Source organism: Mercenaria mercenaria, chromosome 9, assembly GCF_021730395.1.
Source record: "Mercenaria mercenaria strain notata chromosome 9, MADL_Memer_1, whole genome shotgun sequence".
Classification (NCBI taxonomy): Eukaryota; Metazoa; Mollusca; class Bivalvia; order Venerida; family Veneridae; genus Mercenaria; species Mercenaria mercenaria.
In genome coordinates this window covers 56,721,200-56,744,155 of record NC_069369.1, presented here as the reverse complement: position 1 = coordinate 56,744,155, position 22,956 = coordinate 56,721,200, and the positions used below count along the sequence as shown (strand labels likewise).

General features: G+C 36.0%; 1 protein-coding gene across 1 annotated transcript; it reads right to left on the bottom strand.

The window, feature by feature from the left end:
* Positions 1–1,055: 1,055 nt before the first annotated feature.
* On the bottom strand, positions 1,056–14,173 carry LOC123547186 (uncharacterized). Its single transcript, XM_045334096.2, has 8 exons — positions 13,711–14,173; positions 12,893–13,054; positions 8,497–8,672; positions 7,919–8,056; positions 3,631–5,028; positions 3,120–3,356; positions 2,263–2,484; positions 1,056–1,303 (listed from the first exon to the last, which is right to left on the bottom strand). Exons 1-8 carry the CDS (start codon positions 13,739–13,741, stop codon positions 1,109–1,111), a joined length of 2,559 nt encoding a protein of 852 aa, XP_045190031.2. The 5' UTR covers positions 13,742–14,173; the 3' UTR covers positions 1,056–1,108.
* Positions 14,174–22,956: the final 8,783 nt, after the last annotated feature.

The window sequence follows — 22,956 nt, the reverse complement described above, 5'->3', positions numbered from 1 at the left end:
TAGTTTTTGACCGCATGTGACCCAGTTTCAAAACTGACCTAGATATCATCAAGGTGAACATTCAGACCAATTTTCATGAAGATCCATTGAAAAATATGGCCTCTAGAGAGGTCAAAAGATTTTTCTAATTTTAGACCTAATGACCTAGTTTCTGACCATAGTTGACCCAGTTTTGAACTTGACCTAGATATCATCAAGGTGAATATTCAGACCAACTTTCATACAGATCCCATGAAAAGTATGGCCTCTAGAGAGGTCACAAAGTTTTTTATTATTTGACCTACTGACCTAGTTATTGATGGCACATGACCCAGTTTCAAATTTGACCTAGATATCATCAAGGTGAACATTCTGACCAATTTTCATGAAGATCCATTTAAGGGTATGGCCTCCAGAGAGGTAACAAGGTTTTTCTATTTTTAGATCTACTGACCTAGTTTTTGACCGCAGTTGACCAAGTTTCGAACTTGACCTAGACATCATCAAGATTATATAATAATCAACTTGTAAAAAGCTAATATAAGATGAAACAAGCTTTAGGAAAATTGTTATGAATTGTGTAAAAACAATAACAGTAAATGTCAAAGACAGATATCTTAATAAACACGCATAAGGAATAATCTTAAATTAACAAAATAGCAATAATTAAAGTAACTTTGAAAGCAAGAATAGCAACTTAATTAAGACAACAGATTGTTTTAGAGGCAGATTATCACTTTTTGCTCAGCTTGACAACCATTACCTAATTAAGAGTATTCACATCTGAGTTTATTCGAATGGCTAACAATGTTACCTATCAAAGTGTTAAATAGACATTCGTGTTTTAACATGAATGCATAAACTCATATGCTGACCATACAAACATGAACAAGAATTCATGTTTTTGAAAAAAAAAAACTTCAAAATGCATGGTCCAATTAAGCAAAACCCATTCTGATTTTAAAAACAAAAGGCATATGTCAACAATGTTATGCAGAATATTAAATAATAAAAAGATCATATTGTTACGTAATTTTGCAGGTTTTAATACAACAATAAAACAATTATCGAATCTAGATGTTAACTGTTGTAAGGAACAGAACGAGTTTCTGGTAAATACTACATGCCTCTACTCGGTTTTAAGGAACGTTTGTTCCATAAGTTCGGCATTGACTTGTTCAGAAAATTTGGAGGCATCTGCATGCGTGGCGGCTGTAATGTGACAGAAAAAGCGACATGGCCACGGCACTCTGTCCGTCAGGATCTTCTCTGTTTTCATACCCTCTAACTTCTGTAGACAAATACTTCTGCAATCTTCAAATGCCTGAAAGTAAACAAAAAAACAATAAGTAAGTAAACCAAGAATGTTATAAAGACCCACCTGACATAGATTATACCCCGGATGACCCAGTATCAAAAGTGACAAACAATCTAACCCGGATCCATATATACCAGGAAGAAATATCGCCACCCTGAAGTGTTAGTTTAATCTAATTAATTTAAGCCTGATTGTGATAAAAGCATTATGCTTATTTAAATCACACGCAAGGCCGCTTCTTTTAAAATAACTACTGGTGTCATATGAGAAGGTGTGATCATATTCCCAGTAGGGCTCGAGCCAACGACTTATGAATTTAGCAGCCGACACCTTAACCACTTGACCGCCGCTCCAACCTGGAATGTCAACAAAGTTTCTCTGCGATTTTAAATAGAACCTAGTTTCTAGCTCAACATACATTTGTTATTAATACAAACATTCTGACCAGATTTGTTTAAGATCGGGCGGGCCTCTATAGTGTTAACAAATATTTTCCGTGATTTTCCATAAAGTTTTCTACCATTTGTCATAATGATCCAGTTTTAAATTCATTCCGAGTTGGCTTTTACCAAGACCGATATTTCTTACCAAATTTCATGAAGATCAGGTAGTAAATTTAGCATCTTTAGTGTTAAAATGTGATTCTGATTCCACCTATTAACCTAGTTTTCAACCTAGAAAATTTAGTTTCACAAAATAATGCAAATAATCTGATCATGTTTTAGGTAGAGAATAATCTTCTGTAAGACTTAATGTAGACCAGGTGACGCCAGAGAATACGTTATCAAAGGCAAAATGTATATGTGCAAAAACAACGGTGTTTAATTGCCAAAAATGAAAATTCACTTTAGGAAAGATAATACAGTGACTTGCATGCTTGTCAAGTTGTATTGTATTACACATTTTCATTCAGTAATGTATTGATAAATTATTACATGCATGCTAAACGTAATAGAATTTCATACTTTTTTCTTGTTGTTGTCTCCCTCTAAGAAAATAATAACAACTTCCTTCAGTGAAGGCAGTTCATTCTGACAGCAGTATGCGGTAATGGAATTCAGCATGGTTTCTGCTACTGTCTTGATTGGGTATCCGTGAACACCAGTACAGAGCGCTGGAAAAACTATGCTCACAAAGCCACGCGTTGTTGCCGTAGCAAGACATGAAGTGACAACCTTCCTAAGGTTCTGAAATAGATTTAGATCAGCTCTGCATTGTGATATCCCTTTACTCAAATCATATTAATGCAAGAAGAAAAACTTTATTACGAGGCATGCAATAATTGTTGCAGGCAGGATTGTGCACACAATGTCATTAAATATATTGCAATAATAACCTCTCTTAAATATTAAGAAGGAAGAAACATCGTAAAAGATCCACCTTTTCCGAAATAAATTTAGTGTAAAGGGGATAAACTCTGTAAAAGGTAAACAAAATCAACGTAAAAGGAATAAAGTAGATGTAATAGGGAATAAAATTGATGAAGAGAACAAAATGCAACCAAGCAAAATAACAGCACACGTGGTCAAACTGAGTCTGTTCATGTGTTCATGCGAGGTTGTGAAAGTGTGCAGCTACCTCTAGCAACGATTTAAAAGAAACTCTTTATACAAATAATTTGAATGAACTCGTGATACAAAGAGGTACAATTTCGTCAACTTTTTTGCTGAAAACAAATTTTAAAATCGCCTAAGAAATACCATCCTGCATCAGATCTTTAATAAGCTTACTAGTAATCATTTTCAAGCTGTAGAGTTTGGGGTCTGTAGCAAAAAACTTGCAATGATTGATTTTAATTTGTTATAAGTTTTCAAATTCTTACCTCTATGCTCGAATTGTCTATCGGATTGAACTTATCTAAAACTGCATGAAATATAGCCTTGCATTTCATATTACCAGCGTCCCCAGCTATCACCGTACCAGCTGGAACCGGTCTTTTGAAACGCTCTAAACACTTCTGTGCTTGTTCACCAGCGGCATTGCTTATAGAATGGGTGACGGTATTGTCTCCTGTACTAAGGTTTAAATCCTGCGCTGCTGAGTTTACGATTACATCCGCCTGAAATAGCATTCCAGTCAATTTTTTGTATGTAATGCAACCTTTAAATAAAACCACGAGAACTACCATAGTACTTTTGAAGATTCGAAGACAAATGAAGATTAAGTCGGTGCAACATTTATCATTTTTAGGACGGAATCATGGAGTGAAAATATGTTAACAAATGAAACTGTTTGCGTTCAAGGAACAAAATAAATCTTATTTTTGACTTAAGAATGTATGGATATGGGCTTTTAGGAAAAGATGCAAAATAGAAGACAGCTGTAAATCTTACCTGTTCGTCCTCTATTCTCCCATTCTTAAAAATAACCCGAGTGTGGTTCTCGAATACATGAACCGTTCCAGCCGGTCTGGATTCCTTTTCCTCTGGCAACGTCCTCAGTCTGTCCACAGCCTTCTCATCACAGACCCAGAACTTTAGTGTGGATATTTCTTTAAACTTGGATTCAATCTTTTGTTGAGCAACTTCTGTACCTTCGACAATTAGTTCTGTTTTATTACTTCCTTGTTGCAGTTTAAGATAATCTCGTTCTTTCATGTTTTCCTCGTCCTCCTGAAGGTACTTTAAGGCAAAACCACATTTCGCCTCCGACAGCGTTTTTCTGGTCTTAACTCGAGTACATTCTTTCTTCAGATCTTCTGTCGTCTCAGCAAAAATTTTACATACCTCTGCTGTGCCTTTTATAACGACGACATGTCGATCTGTTTTATCGTCAACAAACAATCGCCTTTGATTCTTTAGAAAAGCAAGTGTTTTGGTCCTCTCCCACTTTGGCGAATCAAGAAGATAATCCGGTATTTCAACGCTATACGTGGAAAAGAACGCGGAAATAAGCTCTGCAGCTTTGATAACCTGTTTTTCATTTTTTCCAACAACGTTGAGAAAATTGCCTGACACTTCCCACCAAACCTTCAGATTGTTCTTTGTCAGTAAATGCCGAATTTCTGTAACAATACCTTCATCTTTCAGTTGATCTATTGCAAATGCGTCCATCCTTTTTGTAACGAAGTGAGAAGTATGTAATACCCTATTTACAGCGCACACCGTAGTATTTAAATCTTCTATGAAGCCTTCAATAACCACGCGATTTTCATCAATGGTGATCATAGCACTCTGATTATCTAAAACTGATCTGTAGGCCTTTACCTTGTAATAATCTTTCATTTGCAATGGTTTCTCTTGTCTAATAATAGCTTGATCTTTGACAATTGCAATATGAATGTCGACAAGATTTTTGTCATGTTTCGTTTGATAGGCGACGAAGAATGAAAATTCGTCATCTGCTCTAAACATTTTGATTGTGTGGTTACTATGGAGAAGGGGCAGAAAGTGTTTTAACGCAAGATCAAATCTTTCAGCATCTGATTCATGCAGCTGAACAGCTACAATTCCTTCAAATGACTTCAAAGTAGCCATCACGGCTTTCTGGAAATCCTGTACGTTGTTAATTGTTTCAACTTTTCCAATTAGTGTCACAATAATATTGAATGCCTCTGTCTTGATATCGACTTCTCCATCGAACTGCGTACGAAGTGTTTCTTGAAGTAAGGTTTGCGGCTTATTTGGTGTTTTCCTAAGGGACTCATGCGTGGCTTTGTCAGCTGAACAAGTGGTTGCAGCGTAACTGACAATTACTGGCGACACGTCTGTCTCACATAGTTTAATTACACACTGCAATAGGACAATATAATCAGAAAATAATACATGTTGCAAAATTATTTGATCGATCTTTTCTTGACCTGAGTTCAAGGTCCAGAAAGCAGATTTATTATTCAGCGTTTTCAATGGTCTTTTTTTTTTCAAGATGGTATCCAAACCGTGCGTTATAACAATGGACCCTTATTTTGCTTCAACAGATAAAATACAGTTTCCAAAAGTAAAATGATATTTTGAAACTGCCAAGGATTTGAGCACTCTAAAGTAAAGCGCTAATATACTCAAAAGAGACCTGAACATTTGCGAATAAAAAGGTCAGATGTTAAACATCACTAGGGATTCAGTGTTTTTTTCTTTGTCAATGAATACTTTAACACTAGGAGAATGTCTTATATTCCATTAATTACAATGGCATATCTCTTACTCCCCAGCTTCAGTTTTTTGTGTGTTTTTTAGTTTTGTTTTTTGTACTCTCGTGGCAATGCAATGGCGGTCTCTGGTCTGTTATAGACCTGAAGATTTCACAGACATTTTTATAAAAACTACCTTTTTTCACAGGTATTATCGGGGAGAAAATCGTGTAATAAACGAGTAAAGGCGATTCACGTGCTGTTAATACACGACTTTTATTTCTGAAATGCTTTTCCAGGGACTGACATATATTATTGCGCTGACGGAAGTCTGGTACATGTGACTTGTTTCTTCCATAATAACCTCTTTCTTGTAGCATAAAAGATGCAATCTAATCCATAGTGTTTTTCTGTATACGTTACCACCAAAAACGCACTGCTTCCAACAATGTACTTACTCGCTTCACCCTCTGTTTACCCTCTGTTTTTGGACTTGAGCGTTGGTTCAAGTCTGGTAGATGACCGTGAATGTATTGAATTGCGTGTAACTTGTGCGATTGTTTATTATTTTAAGGAATCATATTAATGATTTTTTAAGTATCAGTCGGTATGTTTTTATCTTATTGGAGAGGTACCTCTCCACTGTGCTTACGATGAAAGCAAGGCTTTTTTTAAAAACCAATATTACGACAGTATCTTTTTAGCATAAATAACAGTAACACAGTCTAAAATTGTCTGGATGGGTACAAAATTAGAAATCAATTATGAACCATTGTTAAACTTTTGCGTATTAAAATGAACTGCAATAATTACGCACATAATGAACTGAAATGATATCAACACATATTCTCCATATGCACAAATGAAAAAAAGCTTTTAATACAACTGAACATGTATTTAACAGCTTTGAAAAAAAAATACAAGAGCTATATCCCCCGCCGCTGTTATGGAAAGTGAAAGGATTGAACGTATTGTGTGAAACCATTAAACATTCGAGTTGTGACCTTGACCTTAGGCTGGCAGGGGTGAATTTTGAATTTTGCATATTATCTTGATAAGGGGAATATTACAGCCAAGTAATATTAAAATACTTCGACGGGTTTAGGAAATACAGAGCAAACATAAAATAGAAGGCTCAAACTTTTGACTTTGAGTTGTGACCTTGACCTTGAGCCAACATGGCTGCCTCATGGGTTCTATACATCGTCTTGATGAGGTGATCAATTTCAATTGACCCAAGTTTCATGAAAATCCTTCAAGGGGTTTAGGAGATAAAGAGCTGACATAAAATGAAAGGCTCAAACATTTGACCCTGAATTGTGACCTTGACCTTAAGCCGACATGGCTGACTCGTGAGTTCTGCACATCGTCTTGATGAGATTATCATTTGACCAAAGTATCTTGAAATTCCTTCTCGGAGTTTAGGAGATACAGAGCAGACAAGAAAATGGAAGGCTCAAACATTTGACCCAGAGTTACAACCTTGACCTTTAGCCGACATGACTGACTCATAAGTTCTGCACATTGTCTTGATGAGGTGATCATTTGACCTAAGTTTCATAAAAGAACCTTCAAGGGGTTTAGGAGATATAGAGCGGACACAAAATTGAAGGCTCAAACCATTGACCTCGAGTTGTGACCTTGACCTTGAGCCAACATGGCTGACTTGTAAGTTCTGCACATTGTCTTGATGAGGTGATCGTTTGACCCAAGTTTCATGATTATCTTTCACGGAGTTTAGGAGATACAGAGCAGACAAGAAAAGGAAGGCCCAAACCTTTGACCTTGAGTTGTGACCTTGACCTTGAGCCGGCACGGCTGACTCATGGGTTCTGCACATTGTCTTGATAAGGTAATCATTTGACCCAAGTTTAATGATTATCCTTCAAGGGGTTGAGGAGATACAGAGCGGACACGAAATGTTAAGGACGGACAGACGGACGGACGGACGAAGACCATTCCTATAGTAAGGACGGATGGACAGTTCAATCGAGAATAAAAGTAATCGAGCAGAGTAAACTAGCTTTGTAGACGGTTTCATGGATTCTGAACCATTACCGACTTTCTCCAGCATGTAACTGAACTGTCAACTTTTCTACATGGTATTTAAATGGGAGAGGGAGCGAAATGAAAATGAAACTAATAATTACGTCAGAGTTGGACTATAGGAGAACACATACCGTGCACCTCTTTTCTATATTTACCTGGATGTTTAATCGTTTGCGCTTGCATTATTTTTGTATTGGTCAAAAGCTCTTTTCTACTTGTACATGAAAATATGAAATATAAGCAACCACAATTCATAAAGATTCAGCATGTACGTCATAATTATGTTTGTATTTATAGAACTGATTTATTTAGACCTGTTTTACTCCTGCGTGATACAACCTCAGACGGCCCTTCTACATTATACATGCTTGATTTTCCAGTAGCTTTCCTCAGTTTTACTTATGAATGTATACAATGATACAGTTCCCGACCATACAGTAGCCTCAGTGTCAGTATGCATCGCCATACTAACCTCAGCGCGTACAAAGAGTAAATAACTAACGTACCTTTTCTCGGCCAGGTTGATGGTAGACCAGGTGTAGTTCCTCAAATACTTTACTGAAGTTTTGATACCTGCTTTCCCCTGAACCAAACAGTTCGCTACTGTCAACACTTGCAATACTGTTCAGAGACAACAAACTGGACTAAAGAAAGAAATCACACATTGAATACAGACACTTTTGTCTCGATTTCATTCATGAATAGCCACACGTTCAAGTATCAGTTTACAAAATTCTTTGCCGTTCTGATAAAACGACGCAAGCGGCATCAAATGTACTAAAACAGACAGTAGGTGTGATGGAAGTAAGCACCGCTGAAACAACATTAAATGTTGGTGTTAGCACTAAAATAAACCTACTATTGCCGTCGCTGACCCATTATAGGTGCAATTAATTTACTCGAAGACAACAAAGGGGTCTATGAAATGCCCTGTATACCATTTTTGTGCTCCGGGTATTACGGAAAGTTATGTGTGCGTTGAGCTTCATTTTCAACCTGGTTAACGTAAATATACGTAAAAGCACGGGAGTTGCCGATTGTCATTATTGGTCCGACTACGTTTAGTAGCAAGCTATTAAAATACCTGCATGCTGCTATAGTGGCTGTCTCTACTGGTGTTTGTTTGACTTCTGTCACACACAACAACAAAAGAGCCTCCATCTACGGTATCACTGTAAGATTTCAATGGTTTTATTGTTAACTCTTTCTTTCCCAACACACAGGGTTTCTTGACATGTCTCTGTAAAATTTGATCAACATCTGAAAGAAAAAGAAGGACCACAACAGTGTATGACGTGAGACAACTGCAAATCCGCAATTTTGCGAAAAGCCTGGTTGATCTGTTCCGTTCTGTAAAATTCGGAAAACGTTTTCAAGGCGAATGCCAATCAAAAATGTTTACTTGTCTTTAAAACTGAGACATATTTGAGCCGCGCCATAAGAAAACCAACATAGTGCATTTGCGACCAGCATCCGCGCAGTCTGGTCAGGATCCATGCTGTTCGCTAACGGTTTCTCTAATTGCAATAGGCTTTGAAAGCGAACAGCATGGATCATGAACAGACTTCGCGGATGCTCAAGCTGGTCTGGATCCATGCTGGTCGCAAATGCATTATGTTGGTTTTCTCATGGCGCGGCTCATTTATCTGTTCGTTATATATCTGTTTGTTATATTAAACCTTTTTTTAATCTTTGAGGACAAAGCACACGCTGTTACGTTCGTTTAAAAAAAAAGGTTTTAGTTTGTGTTTTAGAATAATATTTGTACTTTTCCTCAATGACAATGTGTTTCCTGCGAGAACGCAAGGACGCGTCCATTTCATAATAATTGATAAAATAAAAACTCACATGGTTACTAGAGTGGTGGAACCTATTCTCGCGGTATTCCTATGCTCGCGGTATTTCGGCGAATACGCTCTCTGCAGAAGCACAGATAAAAATATTTCATCATGCTATGTTCAACACCGACCAGTGGTGAAATGCCTTTACAACAAACGTAGCGATAGCCGCGCGTGCCGCTCACGTGACGTATTCAGCAGCCGATACATTTTACGCAATCTGTATCCGTCGCACAAATCTCAGACAAATATGTCAAAATAACCCAACTAAATTTAGTTTTTTAGAAATCATGCATTACAGTCAGATGTAAGATACATTTAAAAGCAAGATGTGATGAATGTGACGCCTGGCTACACTACGAGTGCCTGTCGAACCATGAAAAGATCGATGTTGATCTTAGTATTTTGACAAAGTCCAAATGGCTTTTTCTGAGATGTAGGGAGGAGTAATTTTCCTACACACAAAAGAAGTGTCGGAAACATTAGTGAGTTATTCACGGTCGTTGTTTGAATCATTAATACTTGAACATTCTGTTTTTATATAACATTACTATACGTTTATAAGCTTTTTCCTAATAGTGACTCCATTTCTGTAAGAGAAATATACACATAGAGGTACATACTAAATTTTATCCTCATTTCTTTTGTTTTTCACATAATAAATGAGTAATGTTCTAAATATTATATTCGCATATGCTTGTTTGTTCATTTTTAGCCTGCTGAATGTTTTTTTTTTTTCGCCCTTAGTTTAATAGATATAACATACCGCCAGCATAGGTTCCCTTCAGGGCGAATTTTCACTTTTTCACTTATGCCGTGTCGATACAGATCAGCTCACGCGGAAACCCCTTTCTACTCGATCCTCGGAGGATGGCCAAAACGAGTACCAAGGCTCCGACTCGAAGTTTCATCGAGTCAGCCATTTTCCGTCAATGAATTTCGCTATCTGACTCCGAGGATTTATGCGAAGTCACTCGAAGGAAATCCTAGAAGTGACTCGAGATGAAATCCAATTAACGGAATACGCACCTATATTGGTTTCTTTTGTTTCCGAGTCACTTGACGGAATTCCTTCAAGTGACTCCGAGACGAATAATAAATTACCTATACAAATTTAAATGGGCCTTCGAGTAACTTCGAGGTCAGATTTCAGATTACTCGGAGCAGTGTGATTATTTTTTACATAGTGATAAGCGAAATAACACAGTATTTGTAAATAAAAATGATACTGTAGTATTTTTATCTTCCTTTAAAATAAACCATTTTTGTCTGTTTACTTATGATATTTTGTCACTTTTTGAGTGGATACGGCAGTAGTATTTTTTATCCTATTTATAATTCCGTCCAAATGAATAAATTGAAGAAAGACCATTTTCATAATAAAAATTAATCATTTCTCGTATAATTTTCCTTAATTAATAAAGGTCACTTTTCTTTCACGGCCATTATCTTAACGTTTATCTAGTCTTATATAGTTCTATGTTAGTCCATTTTACATCAATTTATTTCTAAATCTAATTTGCACTGTCAGAAACTATTTCAATATATTATTTACCAAATCACTATTTTTTAACGGCAGTTATTTGAAATTGTGTTTAGTTTTATATAATTCTTAATACTTAACAATTTACTTTTCTGCGGGCGTATTTTCAAAGTTTATCTAGTTGTAAATTATTCATAATTTAGTGCATTTTCATGACTTTATTTCAAAATTAAATTCGTAAAGTCAGAAATTATTTCTATATCAAAATTTAACAAAGCAGTTGCCTTTAACGGGGCTCATTTGGAAATTTGTTTAATTATATATGATTAATAATTTAGTCCGTTATACATAAATTTACTTCTAAATCTAATTCGCATGTTTTTCAATATCATACCAAACAATTTACTTTTAGCGAGTGTTATCTTAAAGTTTGTCTATTTATAAATTATTCTTAATTTAGTGCCTAAATTATTACACGACTTTTTCCTAAATTTAATTCGCAAAGTCAGAAATTATTTAAATATCAAAATTTATCAAATCACTTGCCTTTAACGGCGGTGATTTGAAAGTTTGTTTAATTTCGTATTATTAATAATTTAGTTTATTATACATAAATATATTTCTTAATCTAATTCGCATGGTCAGAAACTATAATTTCAATATCAAAATTTTACAATTTTCATACATTCAGTTAAAAGAACAAGCTAGTTATATAAAAACAATCCGTCCAACTAAGGAAATACTGCCTCGAAGTTTCGTCAAATCATCTCGCGGCACTCGAAATGACCGATTTATTGTTTATTACAGACTCGGAGTCGCGCGGAGTGGCCATAAAATACCGGAAATCATTAGTGTTACCTGTATAATTTCGACTCGGAGTTCCGTCAAGTAATTTCTCGGAGTGACTCGATGAAATTCCGCTAAAGTAATAAAACTATAACAGTCGGTACTCCGAGTCAGAATTAGGCAGTACTCGGAGGAATTCCTCGCTATGCAAGATTTTTCCTTCGAGGAAAAACGGAAAGTGGGTTTTCCGCGTGAGCTGATCTGTAGCTCACGAGACGACTAAGTCACGTGATGACGCACATCAACAATATGTTTCGATAATAGGAGGATAACTTTATGTTTTTGTATAGGCAAATCGAAATAATAATTTTTTCTTGTTTCTTAAAAAGATAATATATGTACAAAATACCGCGAGCATAGGTTCCACCACTCTAGTACATTATTTGGCAAGTAGATATCAGTATTTCTTTCACTTTAATTGCCCAGTATGTATCTGTATGTATATGGCAGAATATCCCAGTCACGTAAAATTATCAACAGCATTTGTACCAGTTCGATTCAATATTTTTCATATTGATTATTCGCTTACTGGAAAAAAATCAAGCCGTGCCGCCGAAGGGACGTTACGTTTAATATGGCGGACGTCACTCCTTTTTTTACGTCCACTAAAGATTGTGAGTAATTTTTAGAAGTTGAGATTAGGGAAACTTTGGATCATATTCGTAAAGGCCGTAAGCTATGGCAATACATAGATAGAGGTCGGATAAGGTCCAAAAACCACCAAGTGTTTGTATCATATATTGGATTGCTACTTCCTATTAATTTATTTAAACTGATTCTAGTCGGCATTTTCCGAAAGAAGATGCGAATACGTTCCATGAAAGGGCTAAAAATACAATTGCACTTCCAAAACTTAAGTTCTTGGTTTGTCTCTCAGCATAATATTATTCCTTTGCAAGAAGTGATGCTTTAAAATATTTTCATTTGTGAATCCACATTTATATGTTTACCTATTTGATTTGAAACCAATTTTTACTCATCCGAATTTTTTATTCCGTTGAGAAAGTGATCAAACGGATTTAAATATTTTTATGCAAAAATTAAAAAGAAAATAAACAATCGTTGCTTAGTTTCTAACCCTCAGTTGAGCATACATCTGAACTTATTTGTTACTGTTAGGGAAATAAGATATATTTCGATTTTGTTAGGTTACAAAAAATCTTCATTTCCTATGCTCCATTTACATCTATGTTTTGTTATGTTTGTAAACATTTCATTTTTAGATATGCATAACTTTACAACTAAACCGGCTCGGTATATAACAGTTGACTACTTATAATTTTGTCCTGCCATGAATAAAATATTTCATTTACCTGTAGCCTGTTCGAAGGTAATTATGGCTTCATCATTTTCAAAATCAATACTTTCAACAGTTATTCCATCTCCAAACTGTTTACGACTTTCAAAGAAATTCTCTAAAAATTCCTTTTCGCAGTTTGTGGGTAGATTCCCAACCACAATCCGCCTGTCATCATCTGTAATGAGATGAAGAAAACAAATAAATATAATACTAGTATAATGTATAATGAAAGATATAATACCTTATAACACTCGAAAACATGTAGCGTGTTTGAAACGAAAATATGTTGGCACTTTCACGCTTCCGTAAAAACAGCATTTTTTTTTGTTGTCAGTCATTGCAACAGGGTCGGACCAGACTATATATCATTGGCATGAATATAAATCTGGGAACAAATGAAAACGAAACAGAAGTCAGAAATGAGGCGAAGTCTGGATTGTCATTAACTTCCGAGGGTATTTCTTACTTTCATTTTCGGTATTGGGTAGGCCTACTCGTAATATTGTATAAAATCAAATTCAGTTTTGTGTCCAAAGGGCATAGCCCAATACAAAGATGGTCTGCCTATGAAAATGGATGTAAGATGATTACATGCTTTTATTCATTTACGTCTGTCCTTTGAAGTCACATTTGCCATATTATAAGTATACGTCTAGATCTACTAATACTTAACCGGTATCTTGAATTGTTCCGACCGACGACGATGATGAAGAAAAAGACGACGAGTTGACTATGATGCTGACGACGACGTCAACGATGATGATGATGATGATGATGATGATAACTGATTGTGTTTGATTAAAACTGTATGTATGGAGATATAATACTCACCTGATTCTGTGTATTCCTGTTTCTCAGTCATGTTAATTCTACCATACAAGTTCAACGTTTATTGATAAGCTTCAAGTTTATTGATAAAGTCATGGCCCTTTAAGGGCATCTGACAACAACAACATAAACAGTAACAAAATAATGAAAATGGCAAAAACGACAATGATGGCATGATATTCAAGTGCATTCACAATTAGATTTCTAAATCCATTTTCGGTTTCTCCCAAATCCTACTTTCGTTTTTAAGTACTTCCTGTTTTTAAATTGCGTCGTGCAGTCTTTATCGCAAACTACACGCAGCGATTACATTTATCGCTTATTTATTACATTTGTTCAACCAGATTTGGTCAACAAAACAGAACAGAACATTTTTTAATTGAATTATTCGCATCTAGGTGGTAATATTTGCTCACATAATTGTTCAAATAACAATTAGAAGTGATTTTTGTCAAAAAGATTAAATAAATAAATCATTTGCTGATAAGTGAACTCCGCCATTTTGCAGTGTCATGTGACTTTCTCATCGTCATGTGGTATCTTGTGAATAAAGGGGTGAAGCTTGTCGTTATCAGTCAATAGTTCAAACCGTGACGTAATATTTTATCTCAGATATAAGTGAAAAACAATTACGTTTCAATAGAATTGTAACTACATAGTATGTTCCTATGAAATTGTGTGTGACTTAAGGGTATTTAAATGTGATATAAACCTAGGTAATGGTAGATCAGAACGACTTTTTTCTTTATAGGCAAGGAAGAAAGAAACAGAACGGTATTCACTTGAATGCGTTGCGTAGTGACACACTCGGAACTGCGTTGCGTTATGTTTCCGGCCGATCATCAAGTTTTCAGAAACAAACCCGGATAGTTCTGTGCTAGTCCAGTCCGTTTCAATAATTAAATTATCCCTATAAGTCTGTGAACAAATAACAACTGCCTATGGATTCGTTTGGCTACCCAGTACATGGGCATCTGTCTTGCGACGTAGGCTAAACTCTCATTCTCGTGACAAATATTTGGAAACGTGGTTAACACCAATAAGAATATTTCACAGACTTATTTGGAACAGGTCACAATAGAAAACCATTTGTTATTTTTACCTGCAGGTCACTTGGCCGGGGTATAACAGATCAATCGTTTATTCCAAAACCGGCGAGATAGTTTTCTCGCCGCTTAAGTGACGGGCGTATCCCGGGTTGTGTTTTCCTACTTAAATGTTGATGAATACAGGCCCGGGGAGAAAGCATCGACACACGAGGGTTGTACCGAAACTAGTGAAACTCCTCACCGCAGACTTGGTAGGACGACAATCAGGTCATTCAAAAAGTTGAACCTGCAAGGCAAGTTGTATACCAAAATGTTATTAAAGGTCTGAAGTTTATCAGGCTGCCGGTGTAATGAAGTATTTCGACCCCCATAGAATAACGACCCCCCGGTCATTATTCTATAGAAAATGTGACTCCTTTCCTGTAAAATATTCACTCCTCTTATAAAAAACTGACTCCCTTTGAAAACTCTATAGAATAACGACCCCCGGTCATTAATCTGTAGAAAAACTGACCCCTCCAAGTAAAATACTGACTCCCTAAAGATGACTCCCTTCGAATCTCATAGAATAACGACTCCGGTTATTATTCTATAGAAAAAGTGACTCCTTCCATGTAAAATACTCACTGCCGAAATTACTACATTCGAACTCTCATACAATATCGATTCCCGGACATTATTCTATTTAAAAAGTTACTCTTTCCGTGTAAAACATCGGCTCCTAAAAAGACTTTTGACGATAATATCTATTAAAAAGTGATCCCCACCAAACCTAACGGACAATTTTACTAGATCTAGAACTCTAATATCCTCCATTGCCAATAGTTAACATTTTGATTGTACTACTACTACTGGTGCCGCTACGTCTATTGCTATTACTTCTTCTACTATACTACTACTTCTACTACTACTACTACAACTGCTACTACTGATACTACTATACCTGCTTCCACTAATACGTCTTGTATATCTACCTCTTCTTCTCCTGCTGCTGTTGTTGCTGTCACTTATTCCTCTGCTGCTGCTGCTGCTGCTGCTGCTGCAACTGCCACTACTTCTACTACTACTACTACTACTACTACTAGTACTACTACTTTCTATTGTTGCCGCTACCGTACTTTACTGGCACTGCTAAGTATTGCAACTTCTATTAATACTAAGTTCTATGCTAGCAGTTTCTTGTGCAGCTTTCTTCTGAAGAATTACTTCATACCGAAGTTTGCAGGGATTATTGACACTGGTGTGTTTTGTGAACGTATTGTGAATTGTTATTTTCCTGAAAAAAATGTATACACCAAGATACAGCGTCTAGAAATAGAATCCTTTTTCCCGTTGCGGAATGCTCTGATTTCTGTGTCAAGTGATGGTATCAGGGCTAATGGTCAAACGGAAGGACGGACGGACGGACGGACAAGGGCAAATCTATATGCCCCCTCCCCCATGTGGGAGCATAAAATGCAGCAATTAGGCCTTAGATACATGAGTTATCACTAAATTTGACCAAATGACCGGGGGTCGTTTTTTTATGGGAGTCAATATTCTTCGTGAGGTTCAGTTTACTTCACGTGGGGGAGTCATAGTACTATGATCTGGAGGTCATAATACTATGACCGGGGGGTCACTTTTTCTATAGAATAATGACCGGGGGGTCATTATTCTATGGGGGTCGAAATACTTCATTACACCGGCACAAATTGGCATAAATGGTGGCGATCTGAGAAATCCAAGATGGCCGACACAAAAGTAATGATGACTACAATGTTTAAACACACCATCATGTCTACATTTTCATATAGATTTTAAATTTTTTTCGGTTTAATATTTTACTACGATATGTCAGATTTTATGAGTATCTATTTAACATAAATTGTCTAAAATTAGTATGCAGATTAAAGGTCAAATGGTTAATTAATCATACAACTCAAATATCGGATAGATAAAAGTATATGTTTAGCATATGATTTCGGAACAATTTTCAGATTTATGCAAAAACATGTCCTTAAGTTTTTCTCGGTGAACAGTTCTCACAGAACCGTAAACACTACTCAGTGAGCAGTACTGACAGTATCGTGAATACAAATCCGTGAACAATACTCACGGTAATGTGAACACTACTCAGTGAGCAATGCTGACAGTACCGTGAATACTACTCAGTGAGCAGTACTCACGGAAAGGTAAATATTACTCAGTGAGCAGTACTCATAGTACCGTGAATACTACGCAGTGAGCAATACTCACAGTCCTGTGATCACTATTCAGTGAGCAGTACTCACGGCGCCGTGAACACTACTTACAGTACGGTGAACACTAAATCAGTGAGCAGTACTCACGGTAATGTGAACACTACTCAGTGAGTAGTACTCACATGGCCGTGAACACTACTCACTGAGCAGTACTCACGGTAATGTGAACACTACTTAGTGAGCAGTACTCATCGTACCGTGAATATTTCTCAGTGATCATTTCTCGCGGTAATGTGAACACTTCTCAGTGATCAGTAATCACGGTGCCGTGAACACTACACTACTCAGTGAGCAGCACTCACAGTACCGCGAATACTATTCACTGAGCAGTACTTACGGTAATGTGAACATTACTCAATGAGCAGTACTCACAGTGCCGTGAACACTACTCAATGAGTAGAACCCATGGTGCCGTGAACACTACTCAGTTAGTAGTACTCACAGTACCGTGAATACTACTCAGTGAGCAGTATCCGCGGTGCCGTGGTCACTACTCCGTGATCAGTACTCAGTGAGCAGTACTCGCGGTAATGTGAACACTACTCAGTGAGCAGTACTCACAGTACCGTGAATACTACTCCATGAGCAGTACTCACAGTAATGTGAACACTACTCAGTGATCAGTACTCAGTGAGCAGTACTCACAGTACCGTGAATACTACTCCATGAGCAGTACTCATAGTAATGTGAACACTACTCAGTGATCAGTACTCAGTGAGCAGTACTCACAGTACCGTGAATACTACTCCATGAGCAGTACTCACGGTAATGTGAACACTACTCAGTGATCAGTACTCACAATGCCGTAAACACTACTCAGTGCACACTATCTAGTGAGCAATACTCAGAGTACAGTACCGTGAACATTTCCCAGTAAGTAGTATTCACAGTGCCGTGAACATTACTAGATGGTCAATGTCCTATGAAAAGTACTCAGAGCTGTTATCACTCCACACTGATCATTAGCAATGATCACTGAGAAATTGTAACCTTAGAACACTAAGAGTCCTTTCCACTGAAAATTTCTCACCAGACTAAAAAGGGGCACCGTTGTAAAAACAAATGTGACCGTGCGACCACATACACGCATTAAATGATCGATGCCCCTTTTTCTAACGAGAAAGGAGCGGCACTTTTGTCAACTTACCATATCCCCTTCTGGGATAGGCTATCAGTCAACTTTTCTGTTTAAGCAGGGTAATAGTGTCAATTTGTTTTCAGTTTTGACATTTAAAACCGAATATGATTATATAATGTTTTGGAAAATATGACCAAGTTCAGCTTTCCCTTAATAATTGACTTCCTTCAAATTGGATTGTTTCCCTTACATTAGCTAAAGTCGTGTCATTCATGGTTTGGACGATGAACGAAATGTTGTTGAAATCGTTGATTCCGTGTTAGTTAATACAGTGAAGCGACCAGTAAGCATATTTTTTAGTTGCCTTTAGATAATTACGCCATCCGAGAACACTCGCACTGCTTACTTTGAAATTTTCTTGTTTTCTCGTGGTGGATGGGGAGTGAATGTGTTTCATTCCTGTAGTTTTTTATTATATAGGTCTTTTTTCATATACAGACCTTTCGTGATTTTTGGATAGAATTTCAGGCTCCTATGGTAGGGCATATGAAATAATGCAGGTTATTTGTATAAATTCAGTTTTACTCAAATACCGGATTTACTAAGATTTAAGGTAGAACGCGAGACTTTGCGAATTTTGCATGTGTAAAATTGACCATATTTCAAACAAGATGCATTTTTTTATACCAATAGAGCCGACCAGTTTTTATACACGAGACGTCAAAGTTGACCACCAAAGCCCGTTTTTGAAACTGACGTTGCCGCGTATCCTTGGCAACTGTTACGGGTACTGCAACGGCACCAGCCAACAAATTTTCTTAAATTATACATTATTCGACGGGAATTAGTTTTTCCTTTATGGTGATGTAAAAATCATTGTTTTACACCGACAAATATTTGAAAAATGGAAAGAAAATTGCCGTTTTTGACTACAAATTGACGTTGAGTTTCGCAGCATTTTTCGGCTTTAAATCAGCATATTACAAAATCCCTGAATTAAATTTTTGATTTTTTCAATAAACGGTGTTTAAAATATATACCGAATCGAAATGACAAATAAAACTGGAGGGTCACCGACTTAGTTTTTTCGGTACATGTGATTTTATTTCCCCCACCCCCATGCGTAAATTTTGTCCCATAATTCGACGTCTCAGGTACGTTTGAGACATCATGATTTGGCCATTGTATTTAGCTTATCAGCTGCACCATTTAGTGTTTACTGGTTCTCAAAGAACTTTATACAAAACAAAAACAAACATTTTGTTTCATGGCAAGACGTTTATATATTAACAATGATGAAAACGTATTAAAAAGTGAAATCTTAGTACATTTCAATATGTTATATAACGTGCCACTGGTGCAAAAAAATTAAAAAAATGAAGAAAATCCGAAGCGTTTGGTATCTTTAAATGCGTCAAGTGGACACAATTTGCTATAAGTAAGGAGGAATGTGTCTAAAAAAAAAATGAAGAAAATCCGAAGCGTTTGGTATCTTTAAATGCGTCAAGTGGACACAATTTGCTATAAGTAAGGAGGAATGTGTCTAATAAATTCAGAAGTTACTGGGTTCCGTTTCGACATTTTGTTTAATTTAAAATCCAGCATAGTCCTCATATAATGCGTATTTTACATTTTTGATATTTCTGTAACTTTTTTCTCCGCAAACCTTAGACGTCCATTTTTGATGAACCGTGATTTCTCGTCCGTCGGACTGTTTTCATAAATCGTTCTGTTCAGTCAACAAATATCTGCATTTAAAATGGTATATAATTTGTGGTGATCACTTAACCTTAGACCCGATATTTACGTTAAAGTTACGTCAGAGCGACAAATATGACGTTGAGTTTTGAATAAAAAATATATGCTTTAATCTTGTCTAATGTAAAACCCAAACAATATAATTTGACTGAAAAGTAATATGGTGATGAAAACTTTATTTAATTGCAATGAGTATTTGTTTCTGTAAATCTTCATTTTAAGGTAAACTCTACTTTTAGATCAAAATAGCCTTTAAAACTCGGTTACCGTTGGCGAAATCATTGTGCTGAATTATATTACTCTACCCTTACCCCAGGTACAAATACGTAATTAAACGGGTTCTCGTATGTCTTGTGATCAATTTTTAACCTAATTTAAGAAGAATTTAGTCAACAGAGTCCTTTACAACTTTGCAAGAATTTCTTGAATTTCCTCTTAAGTTCATGATTATACATAATTGATACACACGTCATTGCAAACATTTACAAAAATAATAAGAAAAAATAAAAGCCCTAATATCGTTGGAATAAACATCACAAATTTATTTAACTTTATTATAAATTTTACGTTTTGAAAATATTTCGATTGTTTTGAGAGTATTTAGACACCCCGATTTCAAATAAAGTGCAGCCACGGGGAAACAAAATTTATATTCATTGTACGGAGGCTGTTGTTCTGAAAAGGTTAATTTATTAACAACGCTAGACAGAAACACTATCCTTTACAAAGAGGTTTTAGCTCTCCGGAGATGTGTTTAAAGAAAGGTTATCCTTGTATTCATAGACACATAATAGAAACATATTCCATATATAATATTTTTCCTAATATTAGAGACCTATCAGACATAACAAGTACGAGTACATACTCTGCTAAAAATGATAAATATTCCATAAAATAAAAAAATGAGGAAACTGTTTGTTTTAGGTTTAGCGCTGTTTTCTGTTACGATAGGCGGCTAACCTAACCAGTGTTCCTCAACAAGTAACTTTCAACTTCACCACATAAAATCGGAGGTGGAGGACAAATGATTTCGGACAAATACCTTCTACCAAATTGTCACGCCCTACCCAGGAATCGGAAAAGCGATTCATAGAACTGAGCTAAGCGGATGGGGTAAAAGAAAGAAACACAGAAAACAGTGGTTGTGATGGAAACTCGCTGTAACTCATCAGCGGTTAAACATGTATAATTCTGTGTTGTAATTATCTATATGAGCGACTCAAGAATCGTTACATTGTACATAGGACCGACGGCTCAAACTTGCTGGTCTTGGTTTCGTATTTACGAGATATTAGGATTTGTACCATTATATGTATATGTGTGAGATTTTATAATTTATTTATTTTTATTTTAATAAGCGTCTGAGATTTCAACATTCAGAATGTAACAATTTTCGAACAATTTAGCAGTTCACTCATCAGAATTTTATAAAGCTACGCTTATGCGTTAATGTAACTTTAGGATAGTATTCAAAGCGATACCTCTTATTGAGCCGTGCCATGAGAAAACCAACATAGTGCATTTACGACCAGCATATATGACATTGGGATGTGCGGGCGTGCGTGCGTGTGTGCTTATGGAGGAAAAGGGATAATATCAAGAAAAACTTTACTCTCGTGGAGGGCAAACTTAAAACTATATGAAACTGCTGTACAATTCTGATCTATGATATTTTACAATAATTATGCTTTAACTTTTGTTTCAAATGTGAAATCTCCGAACTATCTACACAATTGCATATGTATTAATTCTTCATTTTAGCAGTGTATTACAACGGAAAACTTGTTAATTTGGTACTTTGAATAAGAAAAAAGATTTTAAAAAATCATTATTATATAGAAAATATATTAAAAGCGATTTTCAAAATGACTGAATTATGATGTCTCGAACGTATCTGCAGACGTCGAATTATGGTACAAAATTTATGCATGGGGTGGGGGAAATAAAATCACATGCACCGAAAAAATCTAAGTCGGTGACCCTCCAGTTTTATTTGTTATTTGGACTTGGTATACATTTTAAACACCATTTATTAAAAAAAATCAAAAATTTAATTCAGGGATTTTGTAATACGCTGATTTAAAGCCGAAACATGCTGCGAAACTGAACGTCAATTTTTAGTCAAAAACGGCGATTTTCTTTTCATTTTTCAAATATTTGTCGGTGTAAAACAATGATTATTACATCACCATAAAGGAAAAACCAATTCCCGTCGAATAATGTATAATTTAAGAAAATTTGTTGGCTGGTGCAGTTGCAGTACCCGTAAAAGTTGCCAAGCATACGCGGCAACGTCAGTTTCAAAAACGGGCTTTGGTGGTCAACTTTGACGTCTCGTGTACAAAAACTGGTCGGCTCTATTGGTATAAAATAAACTGCATCTTGTTTGAAATATGGTCAACTTTACACATGCAAAATTTCAAGACGCTACTCGAAAGTTTGCAAAGTCTCGCGTTCTACCTTAACGTTCATTAACACTTTGAGTCCTTTGCAATCAAAATGCTAAACAGTTAAATATGGATTTTTCAAAAATACTCAAAATTGAACTGCATAGTGAACAATTAGTTTTTGTGAGGAGTTTGCATGTTGGCGAAACACGATGACAGATACGTTGATTTAAGAAGACAGCCAGGTTCCGAAACTACAAAAAAAGGCTGACAGCAAATCGGAGGTAAACATGTTGGATAAAAAAAATTGTTGTTTGAAGTAATCTGGTATTTTAAGTATGGACTTGTGCTTACTGGTAATATACATAATCACATACAAATTATCAGATTCTATTAGAAATCACTTTTCAACAATCGGTGTAAAGTGACAAAATAATTATGATTATATTCATTATTTGTTCTTATTTAAACAGAACCCAGTGATGGTGTTTATTTATCTATTTATTTATTTATTTAGTTAGTTAGTTAGATAGTTATTTTTTATTTTGTTTATCAGGATATAGTTAGTGCGTAGATGCTCGTAGGACTACGAACACCTTTTACTATATCGTGCCCTTCTTGTAACAGTGATGTAGTTGTTCTACTTTCTAACAGGGCCAAGTTGTTCGAAACTTTAACGGGCTGTAATGTAGTTTAGTTTAGTTTATACTAATTTGTTTTAGCTCGATTGTGAT